This window comes from Triticum aestivum, chromosome 7A (assembly GCF_018294505.1).
Source record: "Triticum aestivum cultivar Chinese Spring chromosome 7A, IWGSC CS RefSeq v2.1, whole genome shotgun sequence".
NCBI lineage: Eukaryota > Viridiplantae > Streptophyta > Magnoliopsida > Poales > Poaceae > Triticum > Triticum aestivum.
The window spans coordinates 145,935,560-145,963,097 of record NC_057812.1 but is presented as its reverse complement, the minus strand read 5'-3'; the positions used below and the strand labels follow the sequence as shown (position 1 = coordinate 145,963,097).

Below are 27,538 nucleotides of genomic sequence, written 5' to 3'. Positions count from 1 at the left end.
CCAATACTTATACCAACACCCTGTTTTGCCATTGTTCATTTCGTGTTTCTTCCTCCAACGCTCTGTTGTTTACCTAATTTACCTACTTGCATCCCTCTTACATGGACTCCTCTGAGAACCCTTCCAGTGTCGAGAGCTCACCCCCTAGCCATCAGCAGCCGCTAAGGTCGTGTCCGCTCCTTCCTAAGGCCCCTCGTTCTATTTTGGGGGTTTGTCTCTTCTTCAGAGAAACCACTTGCATCTGCTAGAATGCCCACCATTGTTTCTTCATCGCCACCCCCTTTAGTGTGTCTCTAGTTTGTCGCAAATCTTTCACTAATTTTGTTGAGGCGACATTGGGATTATTTCCATTGGGTGTTGATTTGTCGACGAAGGTCCCTCCCGCCTTAGGGGATTTGAGCGTGGTGGTTCTCAGTAACCATATTCTTTGTGGGTGAATTTTCCTCTGTCTCTCTTTCTTCTCTTGGTTTTGGATTCTACGATATCCAACTTTTCCATTTGACTCCCAACTCTATTGCAGCCAGAAGATGTTACTCGCATCATAGAGGCATGAACCTGGGTAAAATCTTCTTTATGTACGTATGGTAACTTGATGTTATGTACCGTTTTCACACAAATCCACTGATGTTACTGGGTCGTTGTTTTGGTTACCTTGCAACATACTGTCGACAGAATGATTTAAAATCATCTTGTAATATTGCCATTTGGGATTACAATAATGGATTAGAAGATGGATCTTGTGCATAGAGTGGTTATGGAAATGAAGACCTCCTTCCTTATGTAGTGGAACAAACAACCTCCTTCCTGATGAAGTGGAACAAACAATCTCCTTCCTAATGAAAGCTCCTCCGTTCGACTCGAGGGAGTGGACCCCGTCTGGTACGATCACTAGTACAACCGAGTGTAGTCGTACCGATGCTCGGCTTGTGTGATGGATTGGATGCTAGTGATGATCCATGTATGCAAAATGCTCCATTTTTAGAATGGGTCATGGATTTGTGTCCATTTTCCCCTTTTCCCACCTGATCAACAACATATTCCAAACCAATGATATTTACCTATCTTGCATTTAAATAATGAGTAGTATGCATCTTGAAGTGATATTTCTAAGAAATACCTGTTGGAAATATGCCCTAGAGGCAATAATAAATTGGTTATTATTATATTTCCTTGTTCATGATAATCGTTTATTATCCATGCTAGAATTGTATTGATAGGAAACTCAGATACATGTGTGGATACATAGACAACACCATGTCCCTAGTAAGCCTCTAGTTGACTAGCTCGTTGATCAATAGATGGTTACGGTTTCCTAACCATGGACATTGGATGTCGTTGATAACAGGATAACATCATTAGGAGAATGATGTGATGGACAAGACCCAATCCTAAGCATAGCACAAGATCGTGTAGTTCGTATGCTAAAGCTTTTCTAATGTCAAGTATCATTTCCTTAGACCATGAGATTGTGCAACTCCCGGATACCGTAGGAATACTTTGGGTGTGCCAAACGTCACAACGTAACTGGGTGACTATAAAGGTACACTACAGGTATCTCCGAAAGTGTCTGTTGGGTTGGCACGAATCGAGACTGGGATTTGTCACTCCGTGTGACGGAGAGGTATCTCTGGGCCCACTCGGTAGGACATCATCATAATGTGCACAATGTGATCAAGGAGTTGATCACGGGATGATGTGTTACGGAACGAGTAAAGAGACTTGCCGGTAACGAGATTGAACAAGGTATCGGGATACCGACGAACGAATCTCGGGCAAGTACAATACCGCTAGACAAAGGGAATTGTATACGGGATTGATCGAATCCTCGACATCGTGGTTCATTCAATGAGATCATCGTGGAACATGTGGGAACCAACATGGGTATCCAGATCCCGCTGTTGGTTATTGACCGAAGAACATCTCAGTCATGTCTGCATGGTTCCCGAACCCGTAGGGTCTACACACTTAAGGTTCGATGACGCTAGGGTTATAAAGGAAGTTTGTATGTGGTTACCGAATGTTGTTCGGAGTCCCGGATGAGATCCCGGACATCATGAGGAGTTCCGGAATGGTCCGGAGGTAAAGATTTATATATGGGAAGTCCTGTTTTGGTCACCGGAAAAGTTTCGGGGTTTATCGGTAACGTACCGGGACCACCGGGAGGGTCCCGGGGGTCCACCAAGTGGGGCTACCAGCCCCGGAGGGCTTCATGGGCCAAGTGTGGAAGGGGACCAGCCCCAGGCAGGCTGGTGCGCCCCCCCCCACAAGGGCCCAAGGCGCAAGGGAGAGGAGAAGGGGGCAAACCCTAGGGCAGATGGGCCCTAAGGCCCATCCTGGTGCGCCTCCCTCTCCCCTCCCCCTTGGCCGCCCCCTTAGATGGGATCTAGGCTGGCCGCCACCCCTAGGGGTGGAAACCCTAAAGGGGGTGCAACCCCTCCCCTTCCCCTATATATAGTTGAGGTTTGGGCTGCTCATAACACGCGAGTTCCTCTCCTCTATATGCCGCAGCCCTGCATCTCTCCTTCCTCCTCTCCCGCGGTGCTTGGCGAAGCCCTGCGGGATAGCCACGCTCCTCCATCACCACCACGCCGTTGTGCTGCTGCTGGATGGAGTCTTCCTCAACCTCTCCCTCTCTCCTTGCTGGATCAAGGCATGGGAGACGTCGTCGGGCTGTACGTGTGTTGAACGCGGAGGTGCCGTCCGTTCGACACTAGGATCTCCGGTGATTTGGATCACGACGAATACGACTCCTTCAACCCCGTTCTCTTGAACGCTTCCACATAGCGATCTACAAGGGTATGTAGATGCACTCTCCTTCCCCTCGTTGCTGGTTTCTCCATAGATAGATCTTGGTGACACGTAGGAAAATTTTGAATTTCTGCTACGTTACCCAACAGTGGCATCATGAGCTAGGTCTATTGCGTAGATTCTATGCACGAGTAGAACACAAAGTAGTTGTGGGCGTTGATTTTGTTCAATATGCTTACCGTTACTAGTCCAATCTTGATTCGGCGGCATTGTGGGATGAAGCGGCCCGGACCAACCTTACACGTACGCTTACGTGAGACCGGTTCCACCGACTCACATGCACTAGTTGCATAAGGTGGCTGGCGGGTGTCTGTCTCTCCCACTTTAGTCGGATCGGATTCGATGAAAAGGGTCCTTATGAAGGGTAAATAGCAATTGGCATATCACGTTGTGGTCTTTGCGTAGGTAAGAAACGTTCTTGCTAGAAACCCATAGCAGCCACGTAAAACATGCAAACAACAATTAGATGACGTCTAACTTGTTTTTGCAGGGTATGCTATGTGATGTGATATGGCCAAAGGATGTGATGAATGATATATGTGATGTATGAGATGATCATGTTCTTGTAATAGGAATCACGACTTGCATGTCGATGAGTATGACAACCGGCAGGAGCCATAGGAGTTGTCTTTATTTATTTATGACCTGCGTGTCAACTTAAACGTCATGTAATTACTTTACTTTATTGCTAACCGTTAGCTGTAGAAGTAGAAGTAATAGTTGGCGAGACAACTTCATGAATACACGATGATGGAGATCATGATGATGGAGATCATGGTGTCATGCCAGTGACGATGATGATCATGGAGCCCCGAAGATGGAGATCAAAAGGAGCAATATGATATTGGCCATATCATGTCACTATTTGATTGCATGTGATGTTTATCATGTTTATACATCTTATTTGCTTAGAATGACGGTAGTAAATAAGATGATCCCTCATTAAAATTTCAAGAAAGTGTTCCCCCTAACTGTGCACCGTTGCGACAGTTCGTTGTTTCGAAGCACCACGTGATGATCGGGTGTGATAGATTCTAACATTCACATACAACGGGTGTAAGATAGATTTACACACGCGAAACACTTAGGTTGACTTGACGAGCCTAGCATGTGTACAGACATGGCCTCGGAACATAGAAGATTGAAAGGTCGAGCATGAGTCGTATAGAAGATACGATCAACATGAAGATGTTCACCGACATTGACTAGTCCGTCTCACGTGATGATCGGACACGGCCTAGTTGACTCGGATCATGTAATCACTTAGATGACTAGAGGGATGTCTATCTGAGTGGGAGTTCATAAGATGAACTTAATTATCCTGAACATAGTCAAAAGGTCTTCGCAAATTATGTCGTAGCTCGCGCTTCAGTTCTACTGTTTAGTTATGTTCCTAGAGAAAATTTAGTTGAAAGTTGATAGTAGCAATTATGCGGACTAGGTCCGTAAACTGAGGATTGTCCTCATTGCTTCATAGAAGGCTTATGTCCTTAATGCACCGCTTAGTGTGCTGAACCTCGAACGTTGTCTGTGGATGTTGCGAACATCTGACATACACATTTTGATAACTACGTGATAGTTTAGTTAAACGGTTTAGAATTGAGGCACCGAAGACGTTTTTGAAACGTCGCGAAACATATGAGATGTTTTGAGGGCTGAAATTGGGATTTCAGGCTCGTGCCCATGTCAAGAGGTATAAGACCTCCGACGATTTTTCTTAGCCTGCAAACTAAGGGAGAAAAGCTCAATTGTTGAGCTTGTGCTCAGACTGTCTGAGTACAACAATCATTTGAATCAAGTGGGAGTTGATCTTCCAGATGAGTTAGTGATGTTTCTCCAAAGTCATTGCCACCAAGCTGCTAGAGCTTCATGATGAACTATAATACATCAGGGACATATATGATGATCCTTGAGATATTCGCGATGTTTGACACCACAAAAGTAGAAATCAAGAAGGAGCATCAATTGTTGATGGTTGGTGAAACCACTAGTTTCAAGTAGGGCAAGGGCACGAAGGGATACTTCATGAAACGGCAATTCAGCTGCTGCTCTAGTGAAGAAACCCAAGGTTGAACCCAAACCCGAGACTAAGTGCTTCTGTAATAAAGGGAACAGCCACTGGAGCAGAATTACCCTAGATACTTGGTAGACAAGAAGGTTGGCAAGGTCGATAGAAGTATATTGGATATACATTATGTTAATGTGTACTTTACTAGTACTCCTAGTAGCACCAGGGTATTAGATACCGGTTCGGTTGCTAATTGTTAGTAACTCGAAATAAAAGCTACGGAATAAACGGAGACTAGCTAAAAGGTGAGATGACGATATGTGTTGGAAGTATTTCCAAGGTTGATCAAATATCGTACGCTCCCTCTACCATCGAGATTGGTGCTTGCGTTGAGCATAGACATGATTGGATTATGTCTATCGCAATACGGTTATTCATTTAAGGAGAATAATGGTTACTCTGTTTATTTGAATAATACCTTCAATTGTCTTACACCTGAAATGAATTGTTTGTTGAATCTCGATCGTAGTGATACACATGTCCATGCCAAAAGATAGTAATGATAGTACCACCTACTTGTGGCACTACCACGTAAGTCATATCGGTATAAAATGCATGAAGAAGCTCCATGTTGATGGATCTTTGGACTCACTCATTTTTGAAAGGATTGAGACACGCAAACCATGTTTGTTGGTAGATATGCATGAAGAAACTCTATACAGATGGATTGTTTGGACTCACTTGATTTTGAATCACTTGAGACATGCAAATCATACCACATGGGCAAGATGACTGAAAGCCTCGTTTTCAGTAAAATGGAACTAGCAAGCAACTTGTTGGAAGTAATACATTTTGATGTGTGCAGTCCAATGAGTGCTGAGGCATGTAGTGGATATCGTTATGTTCTTACTTCACAGATGATTTGAGTAGATGTTGAGTATATTTACTTGATGAATCACGAGTCTGAATTATTAAAAGGTTGAAGTAATTTCAGTGTGAAGTTGAAAGATCATCATGACAAGAGGATAAAAGATCTATGATATGATCATAGAGGTGAATATCTGAATTACGAGTTTGGCACAGAATTAAGACACTGTGGAAATTGTTTCACAACTAATACAGCCTGGAACACCATAGTGTGATGGTGTGTCCTAACATCATAACTGCACCCTATTGGATATGATGCATACCATGATGTCTCTTATCGAATTACCACGATAGTTTATGGGTTAGGCATTAGAGACAACCACATTCACTTTAAAAGGGCACCACGTAATTCCGATGAGATGACACCGTATGAACTATGGTTTAGAGAAACCTAAGCTGTCATTTCTTAAAAGTTTGGGGCTGCGACGCTTATGTGAAAAAAGTTTCAGGCCGATAAGCTCGAACCCAAAGCGGATAAATGCATTTTCATAGGACACCCAAAACAGTTGGGTATACCTCCTGTCTCAGATCCGAAAGCAATAAGGGATTGTTTCTAGAATCGGGTCCTTTCTCGAGGAAAAGTTTTGCACGAAAGAATTGAGTGGGAGGATGGTGGAGACTTGATGAGGTTATTGAACCGTCACTTCAACTAGTGTATAGCAGGGCACAAAGAGTTGTTCCTGTGGCACCTACACCAATTGAAGTGGGAGCTTATGATATTGATCATGAGACTTCGGATCAAGTCACTCCCAAACCTCGTAGGATGACAAGGATGCGTACTACTTTAGAGTGGTACGTAATCCTGTCTTGAAAGTCATGTTGCTAGACAACAATGAACCTACGAGTTATGGAGAAGCGATGGTGGGCCCGGATTCCGATAAATGGCTCGAGGCCATAAAATCCGAGAGAGGATCCATGTATGAAAACAAAGTGTAGACTTTGGCAGAACAGCTCGATGGTCGTAAGGTTGTTGAGTACAGATGGATTTTAAAAGGAAGACGGACAATGATGGTAAATGTCACCATTAAGGAAGCTCGACTTGTCGTTAAGAGGTTTCCCGACAAGTTCAAGGAGTTGACTACGGTGAGACTTTCTCACTCGTAGCGATGCTAAGAGTCTGTTGGAATTATATTAGCGATTACTGCATTATTTATGAAATCTTGCAGATAGGATGTCAAAACATTGTTTCCTCGACGAAAGGTTGTATGTGATACAACCGGAAGGTTTTGTCAATCCTGAAAGATGCTAATAAGTATGCAAAGCTCTAGCAATCCTTCTAAGGACTGGAGTAAGCATCTCGGAGTTGGAATGTATGCTTTGATGAGATGATCAAAGATTTTGGGTTTATACAAAGTTTATGAGAAACTTGTATTTCCAAAGAAGTGAGTGGGAGCACTATAGAATTTCTGATGAGTATATGTTGTTGACACATTATGGATCAGAAATGATGTAGAATTTCTGGAAAGCATGTAGAGTTATTTGAAAAGTGTTTTTCAATGGAAAGCCTGGATTAAGCTACTTGAACATTGAGCATCAAGATCTATAAGGATAGATCAAAACGCTTAATGGTACTTTCAAATGAGCACATACCTTGACATGATCTTGAAGGTGTTCAAGATGGATCAGTCAAAGAAGGAGTTCTTGCCCGAGTTGTAAGGTATGAAGTTAAGACTTAGAGCTCGACCACGGCAGAATAGAGAGAAAGGACGAAGGTCGTCCCCTATGCTTTAGACGTAGGCTCTACAGTATGCTATGCTGTGTACCGCACCTGAAGTGTGCCTTGCCTTGCGTCAGTCAAGGGGTACAAGAGTGATCCAAGAATGGATCATAGGACAGCGGTCAAAGTTATCCTTAGTAACTAGTGGACTAAGGAATTTTCTCGATTATGGAGGTGGTAAAAGAGTTCATCGTAAAGGGTTACGTCGATGCAAGCTTAACACCTATCCGGATAGCTCTGAGTAGAGATATCGGATACGTATAATGGAGCAACAATTTAGAATAGCTCCAAGTAGAACAGTTATTTGAAGTGGCTCCAAATGTAGCGTAGAAGTTGCATCTACAAGATGACATAGAAATTTGCGAAGTACATACGGATCTGAATGTTGCAGACCCGTTGACTATAACCTCTCTCACAAGCATAACATGATCAAACCCAGAACTCTTTGGGTGTTAGTCACATGGGGATGTGACCTTGAGTGTTAATCACATATCGATGTGAACTGGATTATTGACTCTAGTGCAAGTGGGAGACTGTTGGAAATATGCCCTAGAGGCAATAATAAATTGGTTATTATTATATTTCCTTGTTCATGATAATCGTTTATTATCCATGCTAGAATTGTATTGATAGGAAACTCAGATACATGTGTGGATACATAGACACACCATGTCCCTAGTAAGCCTCTAGTTGACTAGCTCGTTGATCAATAGATGGTTACGGTTTCCTGACCATGGACATTGGATGTCGTTGATAACGGGATCACATCATTAGGAGAATGATGTGATGGACAAGACCCAATCCTAAGCATAGCACAAGATCGTGTAGTTCGTATGCTAAAGCTTTTCTAATGTCAAGTATCATTTCCTTAGACCATGAGATTGTGCAACTCCCGGATATCGTAGGAATACTTTGGGTGTGCCAAACATCACAACGTAACTGGGTGACTATAAAGGTACACTACAGGTATCTCCGAAAGTGTCTGTTGGGTTGGCACGAATCGAGACTGGGATTTGTCACTCCGTGTGACGGAGAGGTATCTCTGGGCCCACTCGGTAGGACATCATCATAATGTGCACAATGTGATCAAGGAGTTGATCACGGGATGATGTGTTACGGAACGAGTAAAGAGACTTGCCGGTAACGAGATTGAACAAGGTATCGGGATACCCACGATCGAATCTCGGGCAAGTACAATACCGCTAGACAAAGGAATTGTATACGAGATTGATCGAATCCTCGACATCGTGGTTCATCCGATGAGATCATCGTGGAACATGTGAGAACCAACATGGGTATCCAGATCCTGCTGTTGGTTATTGACCGGAGAACGTCTCGGTCATGTCTGCATGGTTCCCGAACCCGTAGGGTCTACACACTTAAGGTTCGATGACGCTAGGGTTATAAAGGAAGTTTGTATGTGGTTACCGAATGTTGTTCGGAGTCCCAGATGAGATCCCGGACGTCACGAGAAGTTCCGGAATGGTCCGGAGGTAAAGATTTATATATGGGAAGTCCTGTTTTGGTCACCGGAAAAGTTTCGGGGTTTATCGATAACGTACCGGGACCACCGGGAGGGTCCCGGGGGTCCACCAAGTGGGGCCACCAGCCCCGGAGGGCTTCATGGGCCAAGTGTGGAAGGGGACCAGCCCCAGGTGGGCTGGTGCGCCCCCCCACAAGGGCCCAAGGCGCAAGGGAGAGGAGAAGGGGGCAAACCCTAGGGCAGATGGGCCCTAAGGCCCATCCTGGTGTGCCTCCCTCTCCCCCTCCCCCTTGGCCGCCCCCTTAGATGGGATCTAGGCTGGCCGCCACCCCTAGGGGTGGAAACCCTAAAGGGGGCGCAGCCCCTCCCCTTCCCCTATATATAGTTGAGGTTTGGGCTGCTCATAACACGCGAGTTCCTCTCCTCTATATGACGCAGCCCTGCATCTCTCCTTCCTCCTCTCCCGCGGTGCTTGGCGAAGCCCTGCGGGATAGCCACGCTCCTCCATCACCACCACGCCGTTGTGCTGCTGCTGAATGGAGTCTTCCTCAACCTCTCCCTCTCTCCTTGCTGGATCAAGGCATGGGAGACGTCGTCGGGCTGTACGTGTGTTGAACGCGGAGGTGCCGTCCGTTCGGCACTAGGATCTCCGGTGATTTGGATCACGACGAGTACGACTCCTTCAACCCTGTTCTCTTGAACGCTTCCGCATAGCGATCTACAAGGGTATGTAGATGCACTCTCCTTCCCCTCGTTGCTGGTTTCTCCATAGATAGATCTTGGTGACACGTAGGAAAATTTTGAATTTCTGCTACGTTACCCAACAATACCTTAGTTATATCAAGATTAAATTTTGTAAATTTGAGTGTAAAATGCATTCATCAATCATCAAACAACAAACATCGAATAGTTGGTGGCCATGGCCGGTTGGACTGAGAGGGCCATGCACTACACCTCCGTTGCCACCAGACGAGCTCACAGTTGCCCCATGGACAAATGATCCGCAAGAGCACCCAACTAGGCCAAGAAGACCATGGTTACCGCATTCTATGCTGCATGAGCTACTCGCTTTGGGATGAAATCGAAGGAACCACATCCACGACTAGCCAGGCTGAGAGGGAAAGATATCCACCTATGCGGTCAATTAGGCTATATCACCGATGGGCCACCATCTGCCATGAGTGAGACCAGCTAAACCTAGTGGGTCTCTCCCAAGTCTGACCATATCTACTCTAGGGGCGTCTCCTTCGGCTCATTAGCAATACCACGTCAGACACCGCCACATGCCCATCGCATGCGCCGTCTAATTGACAATATGATTGTTGACTTAGATCGAAAGAAGGCATTGCTGATGGAATTGGAAGTAGACAGATACAAAATTATGAATCGCAAAAGGAGGGATAATTTTAAAGATTTGGAAATTTTGCAAGCCCAAAGCCAAGGATGAAATTTCCCATAATGGTGCCATGAATCCAATTCCTAATGAAAAATTGGTGATCCATGAGAGCTTAATTGGCAGTGCATGAGGGGATCAGTTGTACGATTACCATCCATGCAAAGGAGGTGGACAAATAAAATACAGGGCACACTAAATCGATCTATTAATTTCAATGCATGTGAGAGAGCGGGAGCGGTATCCGAGCGATATTTGGAAGAGATTGTCCGGAATAATTGCGAGTAAAGGGTATGTAACAACTTGAGGTTGCCCTATTTCAAAACTCCCCTCTAATCTCGTGCTCGCTCCTTGGTTATGACAAATTAGCCGTCCGGTCTTAGATACCCGAACGAAGGGAGTACAATTTGTGTACGGACGATTGCTCGCATATGTTGTTTTTCTTTTTCTTAAACAAGCGAAATGCACTCATATTAGTTAAGGCATACAAATCTGGTTGCTCCAGATTTGCAAATTTAAATTAAGCCTGAGTGATTATATTATATCCGATATGATCTAAAACCAGGTCAATATGTACACAATCTTAAAGTATTCACATGTAAAAGTTATGGTTTAATTTTTATATGTTGTACAGTCGTTCGTCAAAGTTAAAAACTTTATTTGTAAAATAATGCTTGTTTCATGATCTAGAGAACTCGATGTATTCCCTTCAATCCATAAGAATTGACGTTGTTTATACTCCCTTCGTCTGCAAATATCCATTACTTCGATAAGTATTTCCGGACAAATGTACTGTATAAAGTAACATGGTGGGAGTAGTGTTTTTTATTATTCTAAGATGATTATACTTCTAGTGAATTTTATTTTTTTCTACTAATAGATCTGGAACCTCCTGAAAACTTCAGAAGAGACGGCGGATTTCATCGTCTCGCCACCACGGATCCTCTACTCCACCAAGCAAGCACGGCGCACGATCTCGCTGCGACGATCTTCCGCCCACGTGGCCCCGCCGCAGAGAATCCCGTGCGCGTGCCGGCCGCCATTATTTTCTCCGGCGTTAGGGTTAAAAGATTGCCCAGCTCAGCTGCCGCCTCCGTCAGTCAGCTGGTCAGAGCCCATGGCATTTCAGATCAGTCAAAACAGGAACCGATAGGAGGGGTGGGCGGCCGCAAATTATCTTCTCCTCTCCTCTCCCACGCGGTCTCCTCCTCGCGGTCGCCGCTCGGGTCAGGCTGGTATCCCCCCTAAGCCAGCCGCCGGTCTCGCCGGCCTTCGCGGACCCAACGCATTGCCGCCCCGCTTTAAACTAGCCCCTTAATAAGCTGCCGTCTGCAGCGTCTCCTGCCGTCCTCCGAGCAGGGGCAGCACGAGGAAGTCCTCCTCCCCTCTCTCCCGCTGCCACTTGGACGGCGAGCTGCTGGAGCTTTCCTACCTCCGGCCTGGTAAGATCCGACCTGGTTTGTCAGATTCTGCAGACAAAAACGCTTTCTTGGGGCTCCAGCTTTGCGGAACCGCATCCAGGACTGCGCATTTGCGGTTCTTGGCGGCGGCGCTGGCGCTGGTGCCCTCCCCTTTGGATTTATGCTGCGTTTGGGCTCAAGATTTGGATTTTTTTCACCCGTTTTATCTCCGTCCCCGATTTGGTACTAGTTTTAACTGTCCGGGTGTTTGCAGCGGAAGGATTCAAATAGTGGACGGGCTACAGGCAGTAAAGATTTGGAGAGCTGGGGACACTGGGATGGCGTTTGCGGTCTCCGACGAGCTGCTGGGCACATTCGTGCCGATTGCGGTGTACTGGCTCTATTCGGGGCTGTACATCGTGATGGACAGGATGGAGATTGACGACTACCGGCTCCACCCCAAAGGGGAGGAGGAGGTGAAGAACGTCGTCTCCAAGTGGACGGTCGTCAAGGGTGTCCTTGTGCAGCAGGGGTTTCAGATTGCGGTCTCACTTCTCCTGTTCACGGTAAATAATCCTCTTGACATTATGATCTTTACCATGGAAAACTTCTTGTTGTGATGCTATTGAATCCATGGTGGACTGATTCGTTGTGCTGGTTTAGCTTCATAGGATGTCCACATACAGGGTGGTTAGAAAGATTATTGGTCTATTTGGGTTAAAATTCAGTTTAAATCAGACATGACACAGTGAACAATTTTGAAACATAGGCTTTGATTAAGTCTTTGACAGTTTCTGAATGATGGTTAAACCAGCGAGTTCAAACCTTTCTGTTGAAAATAACAAGCAAGTTCAGACCCTTCTACGGAATAGCTTGCTGTTGGCAGTTTTAGCATGAAAAAATAGCTGAGTAGCAAACAGTCTAGTGTTCATATGGAGATTGAAAGAGAGTCTTAGATTACTTATGGACCACGAGGATGTAGTGCTGTTTTTGTCGATTGAATATGTATGAACTGTTAGCTCTCTTGTCAAGAGTCACAATGGTCGTATTCACATTGGGGAATTTATTTCAAGGCAGTAAAGTTGCTTCCCGTGATTTTATTGGTTGAAGTAGATCTTGAAAGACTTGAAACCAGTGTATGTTGTTGATTTAAAACTAAGGCTTAGATTTATTTTCCGGTCATTTTGCTGTTTGTTTTGTAGATGGATTAGTGAACTATGCACCTAGGCCTGGCGAGTTTCAAACATTTTAGTTCTTCATTTAATGAATTCCAGAACTTCTGGTCGTGCTTTCCAAAAGGAAATTGAGTCTTAAATAGTACAGATATATCTCCATTATCAGTGGAAGTTATTTTTCTCTCTTTGAACAAAGTCTGGCTTTTAACACTGATTTCAGAATTACCTGATGAAATTTCATACACGGGTAACTGTACCTAAGATCTGCAAATGTGATAAAATGCAGATCATTGGTGATGACAGCGGTACTGTGAGAAAGCAGCCTCCCGCCCTGGTGATAGCACTGCAATTTATCATCGCAATGTTTGTTATGGACACATGGCAGTACTTCATGCACAGATACATGCACATCAACAAGTTCTTGTACAAGCATATCCACTCGAAGCATCACACTCTTGTGGTTCCATACGCGTTTGGCGCTCTTTACAACCATCCCCTCGAGGGCCTCATTTTGGACACGATTGGTGGCGCCCTCTCGTTCCTCGTCGCCGGAATGACTCCTAGGACGTCCATATTCTTCTTCTCATTCGCAACCATCAAGACCGTCGACGATCACTGCGGCCTGTGGCTTCCTGGGAATATCCTCCACATGCTGTTCAGCAACAACAGCGCTTACCATGACATCCACCACCAGCTCTACGGCAACAAGTACAACTTCTCGCAGCCGTTCTTCGTCATGTGGGACAAGATCCTCGGGACCTACATGCCATACACTCTGGAGGAGCGCAAGGGAGGAGGTTTGGAGGCGCGCCCTGTTAATCTCGGACTCGCAGCGCAGAGCAAGTCTGACTAAGTGATTCACTTTCTCCCGGTCTTCACTTGCCCGGTGAAGAATGCTCTACCTGATCTTTTCTAACTACATTTGTGTTGTAGAATTCTTTTCCTGTCCATATAGATAAAGCATCTTGCTGGAATGCCGTTGTGTACCAAGGTATAGCAAATAAAACACTGTGTAAAGATGATCCACTCTGATTTGCTCATGTGGGTTGGTTGTGTGTGAGCCTCATGCTGATGATGGCCAAAGTGAGCTGGTATTATTAGCACTACATACATTATGCAGCAGTGCGTTGGCCCTCACATTCTTAAAGCTTCTCTGTGCTGTCATGGACATTGTCTCTCCGACTAATGCTGATTCCTGATGCTTGGGCTCTTTTAGATTTTAAAAGGAGCTGTTGTTAATTTCTGTATGGACCAGGCTGTCTGATGGACAGTGCCAGCCTGAAAGAACGTGGTTCTGTTTGTCTGCAAACCTAGCATTGGGCAGCCATGAGCACACAGAGGTGACCTAAAAGAAGCAGAGAGCCCACGGGAAACGCAGCCTCCAAATAAGTTCAGGAAACACACAGCAGTTTCTACTGCGGGCATGTGTATCTATGATATTTTTATGTTTGAATAACTGCACGCATGTGCTTAGTCAAATAGGTGCTATGTGCATTCAGCATTACTCCCTTCGTCCCATAATATAACAGCGTTTTTAACACTAGTGTAGTGTCAAAAATATTCTTATATTATGGGACGGAGGGAGTATTTTGCTATTTCAGGTTGCTTGTTGGAGAATAATAACAAATCTGGTTCGCTGTTATTCTCAAGTGTACCGTCAGTCACAAAAGAGTGCTGTTTTAGGTGTACGTGAGTGAACATTTCTGGAGTCTTGCTATCGATGTATATTTACAAATATTTGGGCGCAATACTGAGCAGTATGAAACACACACAAGTGCACCATTAAAAAAGAACATCTGTTTCCGCAACAACAACAAAATCTGAAAAAAAAACACGTAGATGTGCCCGTGTTAGTCTTGTGCCAAAACTGTGATTGCGTAGTACATAATGAAAAAAAATCACATATATGAAAAATATTTACCATGAAAATGGTTCCTGCTTTCTAAAGAATCTGTGGAAGTTAACACACTAGAATAATATGATATGAGTTGTATTTGGCTAACGTTTTTTTAAGAGCTGTGTTGATTAATAAAAGGATAGATTTAAGAGTGGAAGAGATGTCTCCTCCCCAATCTTCATGTTGCGCATAGTTAGTTGTGAAGAATATAGGAGCCAATGACAATGATAAATCGCGTGTGCACATGCGGCCACGCAAGGTCGTTATCCGCACCGGTAGTCCCCACGCGATTCGTGCTAACTCCAATACGACGTTCGCGTATAAAGGCCACTGGGCAGCGTATCCCATCTCGTATAGCTCTCGTATTAATCTCTGCGCATCAGTGAAGGCCCACATGGCATCTGGTAGTGACAACGGCTAGCTGAAACAGAAGGCAGCGACCGCATTTACTGCGTGTGAGGGAGATCGCGCTGGTCACCGTTCAGTCGCAATGGCTAGCTGGGCGACGCTCCTCGCTGGCTATTTAAACGCCATCCTTCCTTGCTTTGGATGGCCATTCCAAGCTTCTCCCATTCTCCATTATTCTCAGATTATCTGGGCTTGCAAAGCATGTGTTCGTCCATGTCCCGTAGCAGTGCGACACCACCGCCATCTCATCACACGAGCAACCAGATGCCGCCACTCCCGCTCATCCGTTGCCCCGAATGCAACGCCGGCTACGTCATGTGGTTTGTCTCCGGGACAGAACTAAACCCAGAAAGGCACTTCTACAAGTGCGAACGGCATGGGGTAAGTTTTTTCATATCCTCGCAGCTCATGTTTTCCGGGGCATGCTGATTCTTGTTCATTCTGCAGCATGAAGGGTGCAAGTTTTGGAAGTGGGAGAACAAGTACATACAGTACTTAAGCCAGCGGTAGGGACATCTGATTTCGCACGCGTCGGTTCATCGCCACGTCGCGCTGCTCGAGCAGAACCATGCATTCCTGAAGAACATATTGATGATGTGCCTCGCGAATTTGGTGGTCATGGTCACTATCTTCCTCCTCAAGTTCTGAAGCACCACCCCGTCCTGCGTATGTAGTGTCGTACTCATACATGCCTTCGTCTTGCTGCCGCTCAGTGGAGTTTGATGTACCCACCGCATTGCCATGGCCATGAACAGGGCAATGTCGTAGTCACACATGGGCTGTATCCCCTCTGCGTAGGGAATGCCGTTTCCTTTTCGTATGTTACAGTATCTCTAGCGATCTGCATGTATCAGTTAGTACGTCCAGCTTGCCCATGCAAGGGAGGGAGCTGCTAAGTGCAATTAATTATGTACCCCCGCCGTCGTAATTAGACTGTCTCTAATCAAGAAACAGATGCAAACACGTATTTTTTGTAAGAGAGAGTGGAGTCATAAGTCATCGCCCAGTCATCGTCCGCCATGCACTTGAATGCGCCAATAAGAGAAGGCGATGCGCCCCATCAATGCCACACCCATGATTAATTGATTGCTCCAATTACGATGGCCTGCAACGGAGCAGAAGACGCCAGGGCACGCGTGCTCTATAAATTGAGCTCCCGCGGCCCGAGCCTCGACCCACATACCACACGGTTCCTTCGTCTGGTAGCACACAGCCACAAACACGTGATTCACCGTCTCTGTAAACACCACCGCCGTCGCCGTGCTGTGGCCGTCGCCGGACACCGGTAACGGTAAGGTAAGCATCTTCTTCTCGTTGCTCCTTTCTTTCATTCTGTACTCGTGAAGGTGTAATCAATCCCCCTTGTCCGCGCGTGTGTGCGTGTGTATGCAGATGGATGAACCCATGCACCCCCAGGGCACGAACGACACGAGCAACCCCTCCCCAACGTCACGCTGCTCTCCAACAAAAGTACGTGCCAAGCTTGATTCCTTTGATGACTTCAAACAATCTCTTGTCGAGGAGATGGGTTTTGAAGGCATACTGGAGGTGCCACATTTGCCAAGGATTAGCCTGAGATTAAGTATATGGATCATGGCTAGAGTTGATGAGCTGTCTAGAACTATTTACATCCGTCCTGGCAGACAAATGTCCTTCAGGGCAGCGGACGTGTTCAAAGTTTTTGGAGTACCGTCTGGCCGCGTACATATACAGAAAGCGTCGATCGCCGAGACAAACCACGTGCGCGATGTGCTAAGTATAAACTCGAGCGGTAAAAACCTATTATCTGCTGTCGAGAAAATACTAGTTAGACCAATAGACGAGTCAAGTTCTAAACTCGAGATAGACAGTTTCAAAATGGCATTTGTCATTTTCGTAATGGGGCATCTGCTTGCCCCGTCGACGACCCACGATCACACAAACACGCATTACTGGGGGGCACTCGTCCAGATAGACCACGTTAGCGAGTTTGATTGGTGCGAGTACGTGATAGAAGAGTTGATGGTTGCATGTTCAAGAGTAAAAGCAGATCTCAAGGCAGGACGGCCTGTCACGTATCTCCACGCTTGCCATTTATTCTTGCAGGTTAGTTTCAGGATTTCTACTGCTAGAATCAATTGTGCCCATACGCACGTTTAACATTTTATTTTATGTAAATAGGTCTTTTACCTAGACAACCTTGATCTCGGGATTTTCAACCTACCGCACACTACATTCCCTCGAATAGCTGTGTTCGACGACATGCAGTTCAGGCGTATGCTTTTACAGTGCAGCGTTGGGGGGAAAGGCAGTACAGACTTCTCCGGCGCAATGGTCCTGTTCTTGAATTTCCGATTTTTATTATTCACCTCTAAAAACCACGTTTTGATTTTACGAACCCACGTGCTGATCCTTCAACCGCAATTATATCAACTGTACAGATCTGCGAGGCTGATCAGGTGTGCTATACCAGGAGTGCGTGGGACACCCCACCAGATCCAGTTGGCCGCGCGGCTCCCATGCTGCCCGGCCTACCATGCAACAGAGTACGGGCGCCAGCTAGGCCACACAGGACCCACACCATCGCTAATCCGCAACCGATCTCGTTCAGGCTGCCCCAAGTGCCGCATGGAGCGTCACCCACTCCAATCACACCAGCTCCTCTTTTCCCACGCATGCCGACCGGAGGCGACTTCTCTACGTATCTAAAGAATAATTACCCAAAACTGGTATGCCAATCATTTTGTAATCAACGATCATTTTTTTGCTGCATGCGCGCATCTATTTCATCGGGCACGCCACATTATCCGACTTCGATAAATAAGGCTTGACTGGTCTGCCCCAGGCAAGTTCGAGTGTCGGGATGCTGATGAAGCGGCACAACCCCACCACTTTTAGGATTGCAAACACCCTCAAGACTGACTTAATACAAGAGAACACTCAGTTTCTCAACTCGCTAGTTAGTGAGCTCGGCGAGGGGTGCATATGCTGCAGCCTCCGATCGGTACCATGCATCATCACCACACCTGCCCCCTTGGGTTCTCCGCAGTGCACGAACATCTACCGTCGCAAGCTAGAAATGACCGAATCCGATGGTACGTCCATTACGTGCACTCGTGCCTAATTATTCCCCCACCGGCTAGACGAATAAACCCTTTTGTTTCATTTTTTTTTCATAGGGGAAAGCTCTTCTGGTCAGAAGTTCACGTCATCGGCCTCGTCCGGGCCTAAGAAGAGGAAAGGGCCACTTGTCCCAGGTGTGTTTTTTTACTGATTGATTCCGCGATTTCATGTTCTTTTCTTAGTGCTAAGCGGGACAAGCCTTTTTACTGATTAGACATATCTTTCCTGGCAGACCAGGAGACTACCAGCACGGCGGGTTTTGTCACGCCCACACAAGCCAAAACCTTGTTCACAAGTCAATCACCAGCAGACGAGCAGAAGGGGTGGTGGGACGGGCTCGCGGGTTTGATTATGTTGATGGACGGAGATGCAGCGCACCCGGCCGACGCGGTCCTGTTCGGCCAGGCTTCATCTGAATTGCCACCGAAGCAAGAGCGGGCGCACGCGGGGTTCGCCGTGTCGCACTGGATTGATGGCAAATGCCGTCCAAGTTTTCAAGTCCCTGTATGGAAAGCCATCGACGGATTCCTGAAGAGCATCTCAATTGAAGAAATCGAAAGGTACATGCAACCCACTTCATCAATCCTCGTACCAAAACCAGTAATGTTCTTCACGCATGAACTAACACTTTTTGTCCGTAGGCCTTTTGTAACTCATGCCACGCCAAGGTACATCTCCATCACCCCAAGCCCACTATTGACCCAGATTTTAGGAAAGGACCCATTAGACCACGAAGTATGTTCTCTTATATTCCAACGTCAAGATCAGATCGATGGCGAGTCACTTTATGTGAACAACCAGCCTCATTTTCGTTTATTCCTAGAGCCAGATATATCGGTCAGTATCTAAATTATGAATAACACCTTATCACCAACAGCGCTCTCATTTTTCTTCTTAGAATTTGACAACCTTCTATCTTAGACTGCCGCTTTGGCTGGAGAAGAAATCTGGACACTTGTTCCTGCAACGGCACAGTTCATTGGGCCGCATTTGACACACAACATCGCGGAGTGCAGAATGGTATGCGTCAATAACCCACCCCGTTTAACGATATGCAAAAAATACAGACCATGCTGCTTACCACTCCATTTTCTTTGACATTTGCAGTTTTTCCTGCCAACCATTTTCGACTTTGGATGGTGCCTGTACAACTGGGATATGCAGCGCAAGAATATTAATATTTTTGATCCGTCATACGGGAGCTGCACCACACAGCGTCGCACGGACCTCGTGGAAGCCGTCGCCGACAAGCTCCACGTGGCGCTATTCACCACGATTTACAAGCTGTTCAACAACTGGCACGTGGATTGCATTAGATGGGAGAAAATCTTCCACGTCACTTCGCCTACCACAGTCAAGCAGTAAGTTATCTTTCTCGTTTAACGGTTTTACGCACAATCCATTGTTAAATTATTAATCCGATCGCAGGAAGGACACCGGGATTTGGATTGTCTGCGTGGCAAAACACTTCGATGGCAACTAGGTTCTTGCGGATATGTCACAGGTGCGTTTTTCGATTTGCGTGCGTTTTGGATTTGCGACCGGTGGACTGGCTAGTTGACAATCTAACGATGCATTTCGTAACCACGCAGGGATCAATCGTAGGAGAGCGGCAGGAGATTCTGACCGAGCTCGTTGAAATGAAGGGCAACATGGCCCCCCTGCCGGATAGCATCACCAAACTAATCACCTCATGGCCCACCCAAGAGCTCTAAGTTTCGCGTGCTGGCTGCCCTTCCATATAAAATAAACACAGGGCTTGCACCCTAGTACGTGTAATGTGTCTAGTGGCCAACCAAGCCCGTTTCGGGGGCTGTAAACAAATATCTATGTACTGTAATGCGTGTAATGGGCAACCAGGACCGATTATTGTAATATATAATAATCACTCGCCCTCTAATGCGTGTAATGAGTCGGTGAGTGTAATATATAATCAAAGACTGTGGGCTTCGATCGGTCAAAGTATAAACGCCATGGGTTTCGAACACGCGCGCTAGCTACCTGCAACGCTACAAGCTACCCCAGACGTATAGCACAGTTGCCTCCCGTCGCGCCAGTACTGTTGCACTGCTGAGCAATAAAACTAGATTCGCGTGCGCCTTAGAATATCTCTGCCGCACAGAAACGGTGGCGTCCACACGCAGTTAGCTGGCTGACTTTTCCGATGCACGCACGACGAGAAGGAGGCAGCACCATTGTTTCCGGTCCACATCGTGGTCGACAGCTCTCTTGCCCGAGACCAGGAAACAATCTCCGCTGGTTCAACGAAAAAGGTGACGACGTTTTCTGTGACGACAAAACCCAAACCAAAATTACGATGTTGTTCATACATGTCTTCATACACAAATCACATACTAAGCATTCTCTTAGGAATGCAAACATGGGACGTGCCCGGTAATGTCTTCAAGACCCCAAGCAAGAGAAGATTTTTTGAAGATTTCCAAACCCCAATGAGGGGCATTTGGAAAAATTGCCTGCTTCATGGTGCCACATTCTAAGTTTTAGGAATGCAAGAAACGAAACACTTTTTCTCTTGCGACACTTCCAACAGCATGATAGCTTTCAAGAGAGAAAGAAAACATACATGGTTAACCAGTTTTCTAACTATTCGCATGGTCGCATCGTAGTTTACAAATGAGCGGCACTTGTCTTACATCATAAAATTAATTATACAGATAAATTTTTGTGTTCAGTTCTACAAGTTGAAGAAACAGAACTCCCGCTCGATAGGTGCATTCCACCACGAAGATGAGTGCACTGACGACTTAACCCCTTGGCGCGGTCACACCTTTATCTAAAACATAAGCAAAGAGAAAACCAAACATTTTTTCTTCGCGACCCTCCGACACCATGATAGCGGTGAAGAGAGAAAGAAAACATACATCGAATTCATCGGTTTTCTAACTAATTGCGTGGTTTTCTACGTAAACCGTTTCCGTTTATATCAAGATGAGCTTCACTCCCGTCGATGATTCGGTTTGGCCGTACACGAATTGAACCAAAGAGGCTTATTTAACTTTTCAAACAACAAATGAGCCCCATAACATTTTCCAACGTAATATAAATTGGTGTTTCGGTGGGTTTGGGTGTTGGCCGTACACAAATTGAACCAAAGAGGCTTCTTCAAAGTTTTCAAACAACAAATGAGGGGCACTTGTCATACACCATAGCTTTTTCCACCGCAATTTTTATTGGTGTTCGAGTGGATTTTCTTACAAGGAGAATAGCTTCCAAGCTAAACCACCCAATCCCCCAAGATTGGGTGTTGGCCGTACTCGAACTGAAACAATGAGGATTTTCTCATTTTCCAAAAAAACAAAACGAGGGCCACTTGTCATACACCATACATTTTTTTCCCGCAACATTATTTGGTATTTGAATGGATGTTCTTCCAAGGAGAATAGCTTCTTGGAATCCAAGAACTCAAACAACAGATGATTTTTTTAAATCTCCAAATTCAAAAGAGGGGCATTTTGCGTACAACATAGCTCTAGTCTATAGGTACACACAAAAATGGTGGGACATGCCTCGTGATGTTTACAAGAAAACAATCCAAAGAGGATTTCTAAAAGTATTAAAAAACCAAACATGGGGCATTCGTCATACACCGTAGTTTTACAAATGACCGGCACTTGTCTTACACCATAAAATTAATTATACAAGTTGAAGAAACAGAACTCCCGCCCGATAGGTGCATTCCACCATGAAGATGGGTGCACTGACGACTTAACCCCTTGGTGCGGTCACACGTTTCACGCCTTTATCTAAAACATAAGCAAAGAGAAAACCAAACATTTTTTCTTCGCGACACCTCCGACACCATGATAGCGGTGAAGAGAGAAAGAAAACATACATCGAATTCATCGGTTTTCTAACTAATCGCGTGGTTTTCTACGTAAACCGTTTCTGTTTATATCAAGATGAGCTTCACTCCCGTCGATGAACCGGATGAGCGGTTTCTACGTAAACGGTTTGGCCGTACACGAATTGAACCAAAGAGGATTTTTTAACTTCTCAAACAACAAATGAGCCCCAAAACATACACCGAATTATCCGGTTTTCTAACTAATTGCATGGTCTCTTGCATAAACCATTCCTGTTTCTATTAAAACGAGTGCCACTCCCATTGATGATTGGTGTTTGAGTGGATGTTCTTCCAAGGAAAAAAGCTTTGAAGCTAAACCGCCCAATAACCCAAAAGAAGACGCGGTCACACGACTTTGTCTAAAACATATTCAAAGAAACAAACCAAACACACGCTTTCGTCCCGATGCTTCCGACAACATGACATAAAATTAATTATACATATAATATTCGGTGTTCAGGTCTACAAGTTGAAGATACGGAACTTTGCGCCCGATAGGCGCCTTCCACAACGAAGATGAGTGCACTGACGACTAAAGCCCTTGGCATGGGTAGTTCTAATTATACAAATAATATTTGGAGTTCATATTACAAAGTAGATCCAGCAGTCATTTTTGGAGTCCGAACAATTGACAACCTTAGAGGCTTCAGGCAGGTGGGTTTAACACGATGGCTGGAGGCAGGGCGTTGTTTCTTGGCATAGTAAGCACCAGCATCATGAGCTTCTGCTTGAACCGCATCATCTTGTCCTGACAACACAAACCAAACAAATATTCAGAAAGAGTTCATCACTCCGAAAATAAATAGTTGCTAGGACAATGCACGCACCGCCCACATCCCTTCTGTCATGAACTCCCCATCAAAGCACATAGTGTAGTGTAGAGTGTAGAACGGAGTGTCATCGCTGCATCCGAGCACAAGTTATACGTAAATTTGATATTGTAAGCTGCAGATCAAACATCAAAGCGGATGGACAGGGGGCGCATACCTGTTCGATGGCTCATGCATCAGGCAGTGAGCCGCCCTTTTGAATTCATCTTCTCGGACATGCCACCCTTTGAAAAACTTGTCAATGCACTTGCACGGCCCATAGAGCATCCTGTCGAGGACCCGTGCGTGCTGCCTCTCCAGCTCTAGAAGGTTCCACTGGGTACGTCTCGGATCCATCACGTGAGCAATTTTCTTCAGCATGTCGAAAACATAGAGCACATAGAAACCTCCCTCGTCCTTGAACGGCACAGTTATCTGAAAAAAGCACATCCATGCAGTTGTCACGTAACATGCTAAAACATGGTTATGAACTAATGATCTACGGATCAGCTGGGGATTACCAGGCGGCATGTCTCCACATCGTATCCCAGGTGCTCCCCAACAAACAAGTTTTTTATGTAAGGATCGCTCAAGAAACCGTCGCCCACCTGCATGATCCGGGACTGCACGAAACAAGGAACAAGACGCTCAGGCCACGATAATCATGTATGGATCATTGAACTAAACATCGCCGATTCGAATTACATACCGCAAAGTAAGGCGACATTGGGTGACGGAAACGCGCCCTGTCTGAAGGATCATACCACCTTGCATCTTGTTCCCTCATCATCATGTTTGCGACTTCGAAACCCTTGTCATCCAGTGTCTGACAAAAGTTTTCATAAATTTCATAGCCAGTCATTTTCACATGAGGCAGACCCTCTTGATCGACCCAGACACTGCAAAAAGGCGGGGATGCGATCAGTTAGATATAACGCTAGCTGCTGAACAGACAACATGCGATAAATTCAGTGTTTTCTCAAAATGCACTGGGACCAACAGTACCTGTTCAATACATCTGGGGCTAACTGTTGTATTTGTACCCAAGCGGCGTGGGCGACTAGAGGCGACACGAATTCGTAATTGAACTCCGGGATGCGGAATGGTGAGACACCATTCTCCGTGGAGATAACGATCTTCTTCCCATCTCCCTCCTCACCAAACCTTGCCAGCAAGTTTAACTCACGAACAGCTACACCTGCATTGACAAGCGTCGTTCAGCTGCGACTACAAATTCAGTATCCTGACATAAGTAAATTCCATTCACAGGAACCACTTACGTCTACCCTGGTAAACAATGATCTCGTTGCTGTCCTCCACCTCCCTTTCTTTCCTCTTCCCCAGTTGCACGAAGCCCATATTTTCACCAATCGGCCGCCCAGCCCCTGCATCATGCTGGCCACACCGGACAGGCTGCACCACATTCTCTAATCCACCATCTAGATACAACTGGCCAAAAGACCCCATGGACATGAATATTGGCACACCCGGCAGAACGGAACCGGGGTGGTGGGTGTCGCGTGGCTGCCCAGGCAGCAAAAGGAACGGACCTGGAGGGGAAGCAACCAGTTTATCATTTAATTCACTGAAGTAAGCATCGGCGCTGTTGGTATATGCATAAATGCTGGGTCTCACCTGTCTCGGCATGCTCAATGTGGCCATGGGCAGAGCTCGTGGGAGGAACTGGCACTGGACGGATGGCAACTGCATCGCGTACTCCTTGTTCAGCAGGCATCAATAAATTGGTAACATCTACCGCATCTATCACACTGCAAGAGGAAAACTTACCAGGACGAAGGACGCCTGCCGTGGGGATCATTTCGTCAGGCTCTCCTGCTTGTGCTCCACTGCATCCTTCCCCGGAAGCACCCCCTTGGTACGCACCTGCGCATTAAAACCAACAATCATTTGTTTTTTGCCAAAAATGAACAGACACTGAATTAATGCAACGGTAGATACAAAGTACGTGTGTTGTCCTGGTTACCTGATTGCGCAGCGACTACAATCACTTGGTTTTTAAGCTCGTTTACTGAATCACCCAGGCCCAACCCATCCACGTACTTGAGCAAAGCTTGCATGTCCCGCATTGTCATCACCCTCTTGTTAGCAAGGTGCCTTTCAATCTCTCTGTGCATGTTCTCGTTCATGCAGGTGATTGTCCCGTCGTTAAGTGTAGTTAAGTTGCGAAAGAACAAAGTATTGCGCTCAGCACTAGCCAGCGCGTGCTCTTTCAGTGAGCGATCTATGAAAGCTTTTGCCTGAAACCAAACACAATGGTTAGTGCGCACCACTTCTGCAGGTGGCTAAAAAGAATGGGTTTAATGAAATCACCTCCTGGATTTGTCTCCTGACATTTTCTCTGTTCCATGGCAAGCTTTGATCCGTCATATGCCTGGCCTGTTGCATGCATGCATGGGTCAGAACAAGGGTGGTGTGCACAAAAAAAGAAACATGGGATGAAGGCCGATGATCACCTTCATCACACCGTATCTCTTCGGAACGCTGCCTATGGCTGTATCTTTGAGTATCAGTTTTGACAAGTTGGAGGTAGTGTAGAACTTTATTCTGGGGCGCACAAGTGGGTCAGGCTGGACAGATGCAGAAGTGTCGACCGAGTCGAAATACAATGCCTGCCACGGAAGCAAACCGACTCAATTTAGTTCAAGCCCTGAACAAACATAATATTAATTCAAATTCCTACGCACGATGGAAACAAGCACCTCACCTGCAACACTAGCGGGCACCCGTACAGCTGCGGCCTCTTCCCTTCACTGTGTATTGCATGGGCCGCCTGGGCTACGCCGATGAGCTCAGAATGAACGTATCTTCCCCAGTTCACCCTGTGCAGGTTAGCCAGCTCCATGCAAATAGCATACGCCTCCGTTGGGACAGTGTGCCTCCTCTCCCTAGGACTAAAACAAGTTGCCATGCAAAGCATGGCAAAACCGACCTGGATCCTGATCTTGTCCTCTTCAGACAGGGTGGTCTGGCATGGTTTCTTCAACGCCCATCTAATGTCACCGACAGTTATGTAAAAGCTCGACGGGTGCAACCCTAGGTACTCTCTGATCTGCGCTAGCTGTGCCGTTGAAGGCGCAACATCTCTCTTTTCTATTTCTATATCTCCGCCTAGTGCAATTCCTAAGATGTTGTGGATGTCAACCTCGTTGAATGTGACGTAAACGCCATCATCTATCTTGAGTGCACCACGCTTAAGGTCTACATCTAGGAATAAACTCCAGTAGTTCTCCCGATCCACATGGGTTATGTTGCCTATAGCTAGCATCCCCCCGAAACCAATCTCCCTTACAGCATCTCTCTGTTCATCAGTAAAAAGAACAGCCGCTTCGTACACATATTTGGGAGCGAAACTACTGTCTACTGTGCATTTTGGCTGCGCGGCTTTCTTCCTAGACTCATAAACCTTGCTACAACGTGAACGGCTAGACCCGGACATCTAAACGAAACAAAGGATAGGAGAGCAAAAGAGAACAGGGAACAAGAAACAAGAGCGCCCCATCAGTATACATCCAAGCAAATGCGAGAAAGTATTACATCTAGCAAAGGGATTTTTTCCCACCTCGCAGTTGGCCGCCGCTCCGGCGACGCGCTCGCTCCAGAAGCAGAGCTCTCGCAGTGGTAGAGTGCTCTGGTTCTTGGATAGATGAATGGCTTCCCTCAGACGACTCTCCCTCGGGCAAGCTCTTTCTTATGCACGCGGAGGGGAGGGGGTAGAGAGTACAGAAGAGTAATGGCTGACTAAACAGCTCTGTCTACTCGCGTCAAATCGAACTGCCAGGGCGGCAAAGCGCGATGATGGCCTGTGCTCGCTGGCTGAGCATGGCTTCAAGGCGCGGTACGTCCTCTATCCGGCCGGGATCTCCTAGCATACCATGTCTATGTATTAAACTAAACTACATGCTCGGTACGAAGAATCTTTTGCAAGCACGTAGCCGGCTGTCCAGGGCCACTACACACGCGGCCACACGTGATCCGGTCACACATGCACGCATTGAGCACCGCTGCGGCGAGTTTGAAAATCGTTCACACCAATCCATATGAAAAAAAAGAATTACGGAGTAACTCGCCCTAATCAATTCTCACAGCACTATACAGGTCGACACCTCTTTATGTATGCAAACCACCCATCGCGCGATCAAGCGCAAGATGACAACCGGGGACTAAATTGCTAGGCAGCCCAAGACACAGCGAACCGGAGGAAGCATGGCCACCCATCAAAACCCGTACCCCCGCTCATTTTTGTAAAACCAGAGCCACTGTTGTGATGACGGATGCAGGTCACGCAATCCTAGCGCAAGATCACCCACCCACCCCCATAGCACACCACTGTTCACATTTTGACTAACCTTTCCTTCGGGGAGGCACAATTTTTTTATTTATATTGGACATTCTGGGTCCATGTCATTGGTAATCTTCAGTTGGTTTCCGACCCGTGAAGATGTATGAGAGAGTAGAAAGTTGGGGTTATTCATTTTATGCACCAACATTTAGTTTCCTCTTTCTTCGTCTCTTCCGGAGTGGAACC

General features: G+C 46.1%; 1 protein-coding gene across 1 annotated transcript; it reads left to right on the top strand.

Moving 5' to 3' along the window:
* The first annotated feature begins 11,428 nt into the window (after positions 1 to 11,428).
* On the top strand, positions 11,429 to 14,017 carry LOC123150885 (sphinganine C4-monooxygenase 1). The gene is made up of 3 exons (XM_044570698.1): positions 11,429 to 11,778; positions 12,011 to 12,302; positions 13,198 to 14,017. The coding sequence occupies exons 2-3, from the start codon at positions 12,075 to 12,077 to the stop codon at positions 13,762 to 13,764; spliced, it is 795 nt and encodes a 264-aa protein (XP_044426633.1). The 5' UTR covers positions 11,429 to 11,778; positions 12,011 to 12,074; the 3' UTR covers positions 13,765 to 14,017.
* Positions 14,018 to 27,538: the final 13,521 nt, after the last annotated feature.

Bases quoted from the DNA above. Each gene is read 5' to 3' on its own strand.
- LOC123150885 (XM_044570698.1), top strand. From the start codon at position 12,075: ATGGCGTTTGCGGTCTCCGACGAGCTGCTGGGCACATTCGTGCCGATT. The intron at 12,303-13,197 runs GTAAATAATCCT...GATAAAATGCAG, and splicing joins TCTCACTTCTCCTGTTCACG to ATCATTGGTGATGACAGCGG.